Source organism: Oncorhynchus mykiss, chromosome 6 (genome assembly GCF_013265735.2).
Source record: "Oncorhynchus mykiss isolate Arlee chromosome 6, USDA_OmykA_1.1, whole genome shotgun sequence".
NCBI classification, from domain to species: domain Eukaryota; kingdom Metazoa; phylum Chordata; class Actinopteri; order Salmoniformes; family Salmonidae; genus Oncorhynchus; species Oncorhynchus mykiss.
This window is the reverse complement of record NC_048570.1, coordinates 17,076,543-17,090,682: the sequence shown is the minus strand read 5'-3', so window position 1 is coordinate 17,090,682 and position 14,140 is coordinate 17,076,543. Positions and strand designations below refer to the sequence as shown.

General features: G+C 43.6%; 1 protein-coding gene across 2 annotated transcripts in view; it reads right to left on the bottom strand.

Annotated features, from left to right (window-relative positions):
• The window catches only part of dab2ipa (DAB2 interacting protein a), a 109,917-nt gene that overhangs the window by 35,330 nt on the left and 60,447 nt on the right, over positions 1-14,140 (bottom strand). Inside the window, exon 3 of one of the 2 annotated variants that reach the window (XM_021605356.2) lies at positions 12,574-12,692. In XM_021605356.2, coding sequence (XP_021461031.2) covers positions 12,574-12,692 — 119 coding nt within the window. Of the gene's footprint in view, positions 1-5,314; positions 5,568-12,573; positions 12,693-14,140 lie in introns of those variants that run through there. The other variant, XM_021605358.2, reaches the window with a different exon arrangement.

The following is a 14,140-nucleotide window of genomic DNA, read 5'->3' as shown; positions in this document are numbered from 1 at the left end:
CAATCTTAGTTTCATCAGACCAGAGAATCTTGTTTCTCATGGTCTGAGTCTTTTAGGTGCCTTTTGGCAAACTCCAAGCGTGCTATCATGTGCCTTTTATTGAGGAGTGGCTTCCGTCTGGCCACTCTACCATAAAGGCCTGATTGGTGGAGTGCTGGAGAGATGACTATCCTTCTGGAAGGTTCTCCCATTACCACAGAGAAACTCTGGAGCTCTGTCAGAGTGACCATCGGGCTCCCGAGTGGCGCAGTGGTCGAAGGCACTGTATCTCAGTGAAGAGGCGTCACTACAGGCCCTGGTGTTCCTCCGATTGCTCAGTTTGACCGGACGGCCAGCTCTAGGAAGAGTCTTGGTGGGTCCAAACTTCTTCCGTTTAAGAATGATGGAAGCCACATTGTTCTTGGGGACCTTCAATGCTGCAGACATTTTTTGGAGACCATTCCCCAAATTTAATGCCTCGAAACAATCCTGTCTCAGAGCTCTACGGATCAAGCTGTAGAAACATCTCAAGGACAGTCAATGACTGTCATTAAAAGACTCCAAAAACGGCCAATAATTTCAGGTCCAGTACCATCGTTGGGCCGTGGGTGTGAAAGATTCAGCAGACTGCTGGCATTACACATCTGGCTAAAATACTACTGTAGCTCTGCTGGAGTCACTTTTATTGATAACTTTGACACCTTCTGGAAACCGAAGATACTCTATAGGAATGATGGAGTCCATCCAAATCATCTTGGCTCCTGGACACTGTCCACGTATTTCAAGGCTGAGTTGAAACAATGACTGGTAAATGATCCAAGACCAGCTCAGTTAATCCCTACCATTGTGACGAGTCGTCATAATGCTGCATCAAATGTACATGATCTTAGGGGCATTGGCAAACACAATGTAAGTCATTTAATTTATGTACCCCTAACTGCACCAAATACATCTGTTTATCCTACACTTATTGTAAGCAGTAATCATGAGCCTATAAACCAGAGTTACATTGTTAGCACTGAGGCGGTGTGTAATAGTAGGAATACCACTTTACGCAGCTCGCCCTGCACTATCAGCTCCAATGTAAATAACATGAGGAAGTCTACCTCTGACAAGCTTCCCAGTAAAGCATTAAAAACAATCAAGCAACCCAGAAAATTGCTAAAAAGACCCCATACTAACATATGTAGCCTAAAATACAAGGTCCATGAAGTCAATAACTTGCTTGTAACAGATGACATTCATATTCTGACTATCTCTGAAACTCACTTAGGTAATACCTTTGATGATACAGTGGTAGCAATACATGGTTATAACCTCTACCGAAAAGACAGAAATGCCAAAGGAGGCGGTGTTGCGGTCTACATTCAGAACCACATTCCTGTAAAGCTTAAGAGATTATCTAATGTTAAATACTGTTGAAGTAATATGGCTACAGGTTCATCTGCCTCACCTAAAGCCCATTCTTGTGGGATGCTGCTATAGACCAGCAAGTGCTAACAGTCAGTAAAAACTGTTAAATCCCCTTGGATTGATGAGGAATTGAAAATGAGTTTGAGGCAAAATGTATGGCTATTAAGTCTGGCAGCCCAACTGATTGGCAAACATACTGCAATTAAGAAATAATTTGACTAAACTAAATTAAAAGAAACTACACTATGAAACAAATATAAATTATATCAAGAATGATAGTAAAAAGCTTTGGGGCACATTTTGGGGAAAAAAGCAAACTTGCCTCCTTCATTCATTGAATCAGATTCATCACAAAGCCCACTGATATTGCAAACTACTTTAATGACTTTTTCATGGGCAAGATAAGCAAACTTAGGGATGACATGCAAGCAACAAACGCTGACACTACACATCCAAGTATATTGGAACAAATTATGAAAGATGAGAATTGTACTTTTGAATTCCGTAAAGTCAGAGTGGAAGAGGTGAAAAAATTATTGTTGTCTATCAACAATGTCAAGCCACCGGGGTGACAATCTAGATGGAAAATTACTGAGGATAATAGCAGACGATATTGCCACTCCTATTTGCCACATCTTAAATGTAAACCTACTAGAGAGTGTGTGCCCTCAGGCGTGGAGGGAAGCTAAAGTCATTCCGCTACCCGAGAATAGTAAAGCCCCCTTTACTGGCTCAAATAGCCGACCAATCAGCCTGTTACCAACCCTTAGTAAACTTCTGGAAAAAATTGTGTTTGACCAGATACAATGCTATTTCACAGTAAACAAATTGACAAGAGAATTTCAGCATGCTTATAGAGAAGGACACTCAACAAGCACAACACTTACACAAATGACTGATGAGTGGCTGAGAGAAATTAATGATAAAATGACTGATCATAGTCTGCTGCAGGAAAACTTGTGTTATGGCTTTATACCCCCTGCTATAATGTGGATAAGGAGTTACTTGTCTAACATAACACAGAGGGTGTTCTTTAATGGAAGCCTATCAAATATAACTCAGTTAGAATCAGGAATTCCCCAGGGTAGCTGTTTAGGCCCCTTGCTTTTTTCAATTTTTACTAACGACATGCCACTGACTGAGTAAAGCCAGAGTTTCTATGTATGCGGATGACTCAACACTATACACATCAGCTATTACCGCGACTGAAATGACTGCTACCCTCAACAAAGAGCTACTGTTAGTTTCAGAGTGGGTGGCAAGGAATAAGTTAGCCCTAAATATTTCTAAAACTAAAACCATTGTATTTGGAACTCTCACTAAAACCTAAACCTCAACTAAATCTTGTAATAAATAATGTGGAAATTGAGCAAGTTGAGATGACTAAACTGCTTGGAGTAACACTAGATTGTAAACTGTCATGGTCAAAACATATTGATGCAGTAGTAGCTAAGATGGGGAGAAGTCTGTCTATAATAAAACGATGCTCTCCCTTCTTAACACTACTATCAACAAGGCAGGTCCTACAGGCCCTAGTTTTGTCGCACCTTGACCACTGTTCAGTCATGTGGTCAAATGCCACAAAAAAGGACTTAGGAAAATTGTAATTGGCTTAGAACAGGGCAGCATGGATGTACACAGAGAGCTAATATTAATAATATGCATGTCAATCTCTCCTGGCGGAAAGTGGAGGAGGGATTGACTTCATCACTACTTTTATTTATGAGAGGTATTGACATGTTGAATGCACCCAGCGGTCTGTCTAAACTACTGGCACACAGCTCGGACACCTATGCACAGCCCACAAGACATGCCACAAGAGGTCTCTTCACAGTCTCCAAGTCCAGAACAGACTATTCGAGGCACACAGTACTACATAGAGCCATGACTACATGGAACTCTATTCCACATCAAGTAAGCAAGCAGTAAATTTGATTTAAAAAAATTAAAAAAAACACTTTATGGAGTAGCGAGAACTGTGAAGCAACACAAACATTGGAACAGACACATGCATATACACACACACACACTATACATACACATAGATTTAGTACTGTAGATATGTGGTAGTGGTGGAGTAGAGGCCTGAGGGCACACAGTGTGTTGTGAAATCTGTGAATGTATTGTAATGTTTTAAAAATGTATAAACTGCCTTAATTTTGCTGGATCCCAGGAAGAGTAGCTGATTCCTTGGCAGCAGCAAATGGGGCTCCATTATAAATACAAATGGAAACAAGATGCACCTGTGCTAATTTTCTAGTCTCATAGCCAAGGTTCTGAATATTTATGTAAATAAAGTATCTGTTTTTGGTTTTTAATACATACAAACATTTCTAAAAACCTGGTTTTGCTTTGTCATTACGGGGTATTGTGTGTAGATTGATGAGGATTAGTTATTTTTGAAATCCATGTTAGAATAAGCTTGTAACGTAGCAAGATGTGGAAAAGGGGAATGTCTGAATACTTTCCGAATGCACTGGAAGGCCTTCCAAACCAGACCGGCACACTTTTTCATTTGATCTGTATTCTTTTATTTGGTGCAAATAAATTAAACCTAAATATTAACATTTATATCAGTTTAAATCTTGAATAAATAAATACACACTAAACTGAAATCTTTAAACACTTTTAGTGTTTAAAATAAGTGCTGCGACTGGGAAGACATGATATCACATTGGCTTAGAAGGGTGATGACATGTTTTCGCCTCTTTTTGGCAACTGTTCCACTGCTAAGAAGATGTCTGATTGCTTCCAGAAATTGGATGTGACAGGAGTTTGGTTTTAATGAGCACCAACACTTTACTTCAGACTCCAGAATCCTTCCATTAAAAGATTGGCGTCTCTGTCTAGCGTGTGTGTGTGCGCGGCAGGCACAGAGACGCCAGCAGGCATATCACAATGCCTTTTTTACAGGCCAGTAAAACAATGCCATGGCAGAAATCATTAAAGCCCTTAATATTTTCTCCAACATCCTTCTTCTCTTTTGCAGTCAGAGAAGCTGTGCTGCATTAAGGGAGGTAGTGTTGGTCTGGATTCAGACCTCTATGGTCCCTGTTTCAGCTTCTTCACATGCACACGACCTGATCCTCAACATGGAGCTCCTTGTGAATTAAGATTGAGGAAAATATCTCCCCACGACTCTCTATGCATCACACACACACACGGGTAGAGCTGATTGCCACTTCTCTATTGAATATTTCAATAGGTTTAAGAATAGCAGCATATCTGTGGATGCCTTTCAAAGTAACATTGTTGAGATGTCATTACAGAGTGAACTACAGTGTTGTGCATCTATTCTGACACAAAGGAACACTGTGCTGCCTGGCTAACAGCAAATGAAGATGTCTCCTAGCAGCAAATATTTAATGTGACACGCCATCATTCAAAATGTAAATTATATGACTCTGTAAATGAAAACCAGAACCAGAATGACAGAGAGTAGAGCTGGGACCACAAACTGAAAATGATTGACACCGACCATACTGATCACTTATAGCAGGCATTTTGCTGATATCATTCATTATGATAAGTAGCCTATGCTAGAGAAATGCAAAGTTTGGATTGAAATAAGTTTTCTAGTATGGGTTATTGTTAATGGGACAATTGAAGGCTACAACCATCAAACTAGTAGTAGTAGTAGTAGTAGTAGTAGTAGTAGTAGTAGTTTAAAGGATAAAAACAACAAAGAATTATAATCTTCTTCTATTTATTAATGTTGATTAATGGATTTTTGTCCATATCGCTCAGCTCTAAACAGAGACTACCACATAGCATCCAAACATGAGAAACACCCTCAATGTCTATAGACAGATAATGAGATGCAGAGCCCACAAAGTCTATATGTAAATGCAGCTTGTTAAGCGTCCCTAACATACCTTGAGATGAAGACAGTGCAGTCCATTAGATGTGGCGGAATACTCACCAGACATTCTATCAGAATCCCCGGAAACAATCGGAGCGGGGGGACGGGGGCGTGGAAGAGGTGGGGGATGATGAGGGAGCCGTCTCAGAGTTCCATTTTCTACTGAGAGCGTGGTGGTGCTCATTCAGCTTTCACAGTGGGCTTCTGCTAGCTGCTATTAGCCTTGTGCTCTCCTACCCTCCCTCTCTCTCTCTTCCCTCCCTCCTCCACTCTTCCCACCCCCTTCCCTCCCTCCCCTCCCAGTCTGTCTCCTCTGGACTCTTTATTCTAGCCCCACTGAGAGACAGCCTGCCCTACTTCCTCCCCCACTCCTCTCCTTTAAGGGCAACTGCTTTCTCTCTCCTTCTCTCCCTCTATCTGGCTGGTGGAGGACTGCTCGGAGTCGACCGTCTTGCGCTCTCTCTCTATCCCTCTCCTATCCTTCCTTCTCTCTGTCTGTGTGTCTGTGTGCACGCAGCATAAGGCTGTGTGGCGTGATGTAGCTCTGCCCCCCGCTGCCGCGTGTGTGTGTGTGTGTGTGTGTGTGTGTGTGTGTGTGTGTGTGTGTGTGTGTGTACGTACATGCGTGTTTGTGCGTGCGTGCGGTCTTTTGTCTTGGTGTCTTTGTGACAGACCGGCCTGCTCCCTGCACAGGGACCTGCCTCCGGGGGAGTAGTGAGGGGGTGCGTGCGGACAGTACAGGGAGAGGCCATATGGTATGCTCTGTCAGCTTTGGGCTAATTGGTCAATCAGATCTTTTGGAGCTGTGCTCTGTTCAGAAGAATTCAGAAGCCTTGTTCATAGGCAGCATTCACTAAAGTTGTAGAGAACAAGGGTAAATCATAAGTGGCCATTATCTTCCCTACACTGTCAGAAGAGGGACAGTCATTGACAGCCAGCTCTGAGAAGAATTTCAGTCACTGGAGGCACACGCACAATGCTACAATTAACAATATACACACTAGATAACTGTCAGGTTTTTATTGTTTCTATGACAACACTGCATAAAGTAAATGGTATCTTTGCTTCCCCGGCAACTGACACTTTCCACAGATAAGTGAGCAATTTTCAGCCAATTTTTTTTTCTAGACTTCACAATATGTTTTTTTCTCCTTTCACACAAATGATTGTGTCTCTGAAGTCTTACATGGAAGTGAGCGCAGCTTGAGCCACACAACTGTTTCTGACACATTGCTCGCGTCACCACAGAATTCTGGTACCTTAAGGGCTTTCTGCTTACCTTCCACATTAAAACGAAGAGTACTCCAGAGGAGGCTAATATAGATAGGTTGCTAAGTAGTACTATATTAAAGGTGGCATAATGTAAAAACATATAAAAACAAAGACCACTTAGTAAAGAATAGGAGATATGGAGAAATCACAGCCTAAAACCAGGACTGATAGTCCAACAAGGTGATCATCTCCAGCTTAACGGCCCTGTAACGATTAGCTACCCAATTACAGGTAAGGACTAAATACTCACACAGAACGAATAAGTATGTGCGTGAATGCGTGCGTGTGTGAAACGACGAACCACACCGAACGGTTAAGGATTGGGTTAAGCTCTCATTTAAATCAAATAAATCCAAAGTAACAAGACAGGGGCTTTGTGCCGATGAGTGGGACTCACTGCCGTAAGCATTATAGCTTACCACTTCCATTGGCTGGTCAGATCACTGCTCAGTCAGGACAGTGGCCTCTGGTAGTTCTGCATCAGCATATACTGTAACCTTCAGCATCAACAACATCACCACTACAACTGTCTTGACCTGTAACCTTCAGCATCAACAACATCACCAACACAACACTTGCACCGATTATGATTTCATCTCCAGTAGCTCAGCGTGACATTTCCGGGCTAGTGGGATTGACAAAAATCTGTCTTGCGGCAGACAGAATCCTGTTTCTCTGCAGTCATTGGGATTTGATTCTCAACAAACGTGTGCTTAATGTCAAGACATAACACTGATGGGAAACCCGGTACAGCACCACCAGTGTAATCAATCAACAATGCCGTCTCCTCCTGGCATGGTGTTTGCTGCTGGCCCTGGAAGGCTCAGAGCCTGATAGGAATAGAGCGGGCTGCATTAACATGCAGTCTGTCAGTGAGAAGATCTCAGAGTCATTTCCCATGTCAGACAGTGTTGAGAAGGAACAGAGACATGACATGATGACAGCCTCTGTCAAGCAGTAGCTCCCCTCCCCGCCTTCTTCCTGCTCCTGACAGCAGTTACCGTATAGGCCTGCAATATTAAGTTGCTCTGCTCCAAGCCCATTGAGCACAGTCATGATGCCAGGAACATTTGGCGGATGGTCTCGGAAAGAGCCAGTTCAAAATCAAATACTCTTATACAAGGACCAAACGTACGGTCTGTATACAAGCCAGCTGTATGTTATAAGTACAGTAGCTATCAAATACAATGCATTTGCTGTAAAAGTTCAAATGTGGAATTTGACCTGACATTTGGAAAAAGACTGACCCTGCTAGGTGTTTTTTATGGCTTCAACAGTGAGTGGGTGTGGAGAAAAGCATTGGTCTAGACAGTAGGGATAAAATGGGTTATTTTCCTTAAGAGTGTTTTTTTTTTTCTCTGAATGAAGGCTCTTGCAAGTCTTATCAATCTCTCTGAAAATAAAATGCCCTATATAAAGGCTACATACTGTATTGACAGAATAGATTCTACAATGATTTTTGTATATCTGTGAATGTTGCTTCTTTTTGGAATGTTGTTTTGTGTAGGTTAAAAACTGACCAATAAGAAATTGTTAGCTGATGATTACATGATAAGCCTCAAGCTCCTCCAGCTGAAATTGTATTTGAGACAAATATGTTTGATAACAGATGCACCAGACTGAGTAAAAGGGCATACCTTATTATTCACTCTCAAATCACAGGCTAGTAAGCTTTTATACAGACTCATGAAATAACCTTTATCGGAATAAATCAATCACATTTGAAATGAAAGATGGAAGGGAGATATGACATAAGTTTGTGATTAGACAACAAAATGTAGTGTAGACCCTAATGGAAGTGTATGGATCCAGTCATGAGGCATGTATAAGTTGTATTATTCAAGAATCAATATGTAAATACCGTATATCACTCATTTAAATGACCATTGAAAACCAGGAAATCGTACAGATTTTGACTTTAATAATAGGCTATCCTACAAGAGGAATACCCTCACCTTCCAGAATGAAATTCGACATGCCAGTTATCAAATTAAGCACAAATCTCCGAGACTCAAAAAGTGGCAAATATCGTTCTGACAGCGAGGCCAAATCCTCATCCTGTCTTTATTATGCACCACATCCACATTGCTCATCCCCGCCTGCCTGGGACTACTGCCAGTAAATACCTGAGCGATATTAAAACAGTCAAGATGCCTCTGAGGACATACAGTACAATACTGATTGATCTATTTAGTGCATTTCCTGGGTAAAATTACGAGTCTACTTATTTGGTTTCCGAATCAGTGGGCTATATATTTATAGTGTAGAATGCATGGTCAGTGAGTCAGTCATTGAGTCTGTCATTGAGTCATTGGGTGAGCGAGCGAGTCAGTCATTGAGACAGCCAGTCAGTCAGTCATTGAGACAGCCAGTCGAGACAGCCAATCAGTCAGTCAGTCGAGACAGCCAGTCAGTCAGTCAGTCAGTCAGTCAGATGAGACAGCCAGTCAGTCAGTCAGTCAGTCAGTCAGTCAGTCGGTCATTGAGACAGCCAGTCAGTCAGTCATTGAGACAGCCAGTCAGTCAGTCAGTCAGTCATTGAGACAGCCAGCCAGTCATTGAGACAGCCAGCCAGTCATTGAGACAGCCAGTAAGTCAGTCATTGAGCCAGCCAGTCAGTCAGTCATTGAGCCAGCCAGTCAGTCAGTCATTGAGACAGTCAGTCAGTCAGTCATTGAGACAGTCAGTTGAGACAGCCAATCAATCAGTCAGTCAGTCATTGAGACAGCCAGTCAGCCAGTCAGTCAGTCAGTCATTGAGACAGTCAGTCGAGACAGCCAATCAGTCAGTCAGTCGAGACAGCCAGCCAGTCATTGAGACAGCCAGTAAGTCAGTCATTGAGCCAGCCAGCCAATCAGTCATTAAGCCAGCCAGCCATTGAGCCAGCCAGCCAGACAGCCATTGAGTCAGCCAGCCAGGAGGCCAGCCATTGAGTCAGCAAGCCAGTCAGTCATTGAGCCAGCCAGCCAGTCAGTCAGTCATTGAGCCAGCCAGCCAATCAGTCATTAAGCCAATCAGCCATTGAGCCAGCCAGCCAGTCAGTCAGTCAGTCAGTCATTGAACCAGCCAGTCAGTCAGTCATTGAGCCAGCCAGCCAGCCAGTCATTGAGCCAGCCAGCCAGTCAGTCAGTAAGCCGGCCAGCCAGTCAGTCATTGAGCCAGCCAGCCTGTCAGCCAGCCGGTCATTGAGCCAGCCAGTCATTGAGCCAGCCAGTGAGTCAGCCAGCTAGTCATTGAGCCAGCCAACCAGTCATTGAGCCAGCCAGCCAGCCAGCCAGCCAGTCAGTCATTGAGCCAGCTAGCCAGCCAGCCAGTCATTGAGCCTGCCAGTCAGTCAGTCATTGAGCCAGCTAGCCAGCCATTGAGCCTGCCACTGAGTCAGTCATTGAGCCAGCCAGCCAGCCAGCCATTGAGCCAGCCAGCCAGCCATTGAGCCAGCCAGCCAGTCAGTCATTGAGCTAGCCAGTCAGTCAGTCATTGAGCCAGCCATCAAGCTAGTCATTGAACCAGCCAGTCAGTCAGCTATTGAGCCAACCAGCCAGTCATTGAGTCAGCCAGCCAGCCAGTCAGTCATTGAGCCAGCCAGCCAGTCAGTCATTGAGCCAGCCAGCCAGCCAGTCATTGAGCCAGCTAGTCAGTCAGTCAGCCAGCCAGCCGGTCAGTCAGTCAGTCATTGAGCCAGCCGGTCAGTCAGTCATTCATTCATTGAGCCAGCCGGTAAGTCAGTCATTGAGCCAGCCAGCCACTGAGCCAGTCAGCCATTGAGCCAGTCAGCCAGTCAGCCAGTCACACTGAGAAATCACTAGGTCAACACGGCCAATTGCAATATAGTACATACAGTACAGTATCAGTCGGAATTCGTGACTCTAGTCAAGAGAAAAACAATATTGGTATCAGGCTCTAAAACGAAGACAGCAGCTTGCCATCAAAAGGCACCAGTCTATTTCCTATTTTTCTTCCTTAAAGATAGCTCCACTATTTCCTGGTTGCTAAAATTCAAATGGTTTGTTAAATTTTAGTTTATGTGACAAAACTAGCAAGGATAGTGTAGAGCAAGGGTACTCAACTCTTACCCTACAAAGTCCGGAGCCTGCTGGTATTGTGTTCTGCCTAATAATTAATTGCACACACCTGGTGTCGCGGGTCTAAATCAGTCCCTGATGAGAGGGGAACAATGAAAGAATGCAGTGGAAGTGGCTTCGAGGTCCAGAGTTGAGTTTGATGGGAGTAGAGAATCATTATACCATCTAAACCTCTGAAATATATTTCCCATAAACAAGAATACTGTAATTTCAGCTGTTCGAAGCTGGTGTACAAAGCCGAAAGTAAAAGACGCAAAAACTAAACTTAAGCAATGGAAGCATAGACATAGAACACATATAACATATCTACCACTTCCTAGACTTGCTTTCAATGAGAATGACAGATCTATAAACAAACATTTCAATGTGAATTTGGACGGATCGCCCAAAAAGTTACATATTGAAGCTTTAAATAAAACCCAAACAAAGACACTAGTACACACACACACAAAGCTGAGAAGGCTTGCGACACAGGCTGGCCCGAGGGTCCCATGTCTCTTGGTATTAGTGTGTCTCTCTGTTACAGAGCTGTGTGCCACTGTAATTAAGTAGGCCACTGCCTGTACTGTACAGTACTGCCCTGAGCTGGAACTAAAAGATGACCTGGAAACCCTTCCAATGGCTAACCAGGCGACGGAAGCGACCACAGAAACACTACAGCACTGGGGGAGGGGGGTTCTCTCAGTTCACTGTTCTGTGCAGGGTGAGTCTTTCGAGGCAAAGGCGTCCCGGGTTAGCAAAACCAATGCCTCAAAGACAAAGGAGGTCCATACAAATGACAATGCCACAACATAATGTACAGCTATGGAATAAGGAACAAGCCCACATTGGCTCCTCATACAGTCTTGATAATGAAATGGTTGTTAGGGTACATGTTCATGTTCAGAAACAAAATCAAATCACCATTAGAACAGATATAGCATATAGGCTACATCAACCTCTACTTGAGTCCATGCCACTATAGAAACAAAACATGACAGTGTGTAGTGGAGGTGGCACCACTCTGCTGCATGGCCATTTATAACGTTCACTCAGTGGGTTGTGTGAGCTCATTGAGGGGAGTGGACCTGTCAGTGACTGGTGTTGACGACACCCACCCAGTCTGTTTGTCTACACCAGTTGTTGTTCCCAACCAGGGGTACTAGGACCACTGGGGGGACTTGGCCTATCCACAGAGGGTACTTGAGAAGATTCATGAGACTTTAGGCTTACTAGTAGAATGCACGAGTGTGTACTTTAAGGGTACTCCGAGCAGACCAAAATTCGGTTGATGGTACAGTAAACACTGGTCTACACTACTAGAGCCAGGAGCTTGGATGCCAGTTCCAAACATACCCACACAAACAAACACACCCTCAAAAGTAACAAACCGTATTCAAGCATGTACGGTCCACTGCATCATACTCCAGGATAGCTACTCACACAAGCATTGCCACTATCATGCTCCAGTGCCTTGTGGTTGCCATGAGAAAGATTTCCTCTTCCTCCAAACCTAGGCTAATGGGCAGGTGTAATGAGGGATGAAATCTCCAGACAGCACAGCGCAGCGCAGCTCAGCCAATTCCTCCCACCTCAACAAGAGCCTGTACTGTGTGTGCAGGTTAAGAACCACGTAAAGCACTGCATGAACCACGTAAAGCACTGCAGCCATGCTACTGACAGTGTCATTCCACCAACCAGTGAGGTGTCACAGCCCCACAATATGAAGGTTGGGGAGGACATCACACTGTACAGTATGTGGATTAGCCCATTGTACAATTAAAAGCTTATTTTTCCTGTGAGAATTGACTGACCTTGACACCATAGAGTGGTTAGTGAATGGAAGATAGCCAGTGCACGTTAATAGCCTTGTGAAGAGTGTGTGGATATGAGTGTGTTTGTTTGTAGAATGAAATATGTGTTTGTGTGTGTAGGTGTTGTGTGTGTGTGTAGGTGTGTGGAGGGGGTTGATAAATAGCATCTCACCTGTCATTGTCTGTGGTCTTGAAGCCCGGCAGGATGTTTCTGAAGCTGCTGTTGCGGTCCAGCTTGGGTTGGCTTTTGGTGCGTTTGATGGAGCCCTTTAGTCGGCGGCTCAGGAAGCCCTGGACAGGGAGAGAGGGGCGTCGCCGTGGCCCAGGGGGGAGGAGAGAGACCAAAGGGAGAAAATTCACTCACAGACCCATTTCATTTAGATAAAACACCAAATAAACGGTGGAGCAACAAGAGGAAATGCTATTGATTGAGCTCTTCCTCTCTCTCTCCCCCAGTCTCCTCTTGTCCGTGGCATTCGGAGAGAGCTGTGAATTGTCGTGTGGATCTCTCCTGCACATCTGCTCGCTGTGCACACACAGCAGAAGCAGCCGCGTTGATGTGCGACTCCCCTAAATCCCTGTTGCCATGGAAACAGTATTCCACGTAAAATGACAGGACTTGAGCGGTCGCAAGGTGAGAGGGGAAAACTGAGAATGTGCATTTGATAGGCTGTAGAGATTAGAGCTCAACAAGAGTTGGATTATTCTAAAACCTAGACCCGTCTGTGTCTCCTGTGGTTGTGAGGGGAACAAAACAAGATACAGCCTCAGCCACAACCATGTGCGGCGATAATGATGGTGCTGCAATGTTAAACATTAAACAAGGCTTCTTCCCTGTACAATTAATGCATTTCCTTAATTACTATTTGAGCAAATGGTTGAACTATAGTCTTTTTGCAGCCATTTAAGAAGATCGTGGGTGGAAAGCAACAAAGGAGGAACGAGAGGCTTTGGGCATTAAGGATAAAAGACAATCACCAGACATTGTGTTAAATAAATCCAATAACAGTTTTTCACAAGGATCGGTCTCACACGTCACTTCCCACTGTCTCACACGCCAAACAAATTAACAGTTTACAGACATCACTCCATAGCTAATGTAGCTGCCCTGTGCATACATTTGTGAAATGGAAGAATTGTCGACGCTAGTCTGCTTCAAGGAACAACATGAAAATATCCATCTGCAATATTGTACAAGCACTGCTCATAAAAAATGTGGCTATTTCCTTCTAGAGCAACCATGGGTAAATTCTCCCAAAATTAATTTAGTTATTATTACTTATCATTTTACAGTCGACACTATATTTGTGCCATCCGCATTAGGCTACACCGATCCCCAATTGAATCACATGAGCTCCCATGCAAACAGAGGAACTCATTAATGCATCCAAGAAATCTGTGACAATAACCAGGTTTCCATCCAATCTTTTTATGCGAGTAAATTACATGTGAATTTTTTTGATCCAACGACAGGCCTGCAAGTAAACTTTCCAAAATACTCTAGACAAGGTGGGATCTTTTTGTATCAGTACAATTAATTATGCGAGTAATGGCAGTGGAAAAGCCTTTATGCGCAAATATTTATATAATAACAATCATATCGAAGTAAAGTTGGAGGGACGCGATGATATGGTGTGTGGTCCTCCCACTAAACTCGTTTGGGAAAGCTCTTTTGTTAAGCATGCCGTTTATTAGGATACAGATTTAATAAATACATTATCTTATTACATTATCAAGGT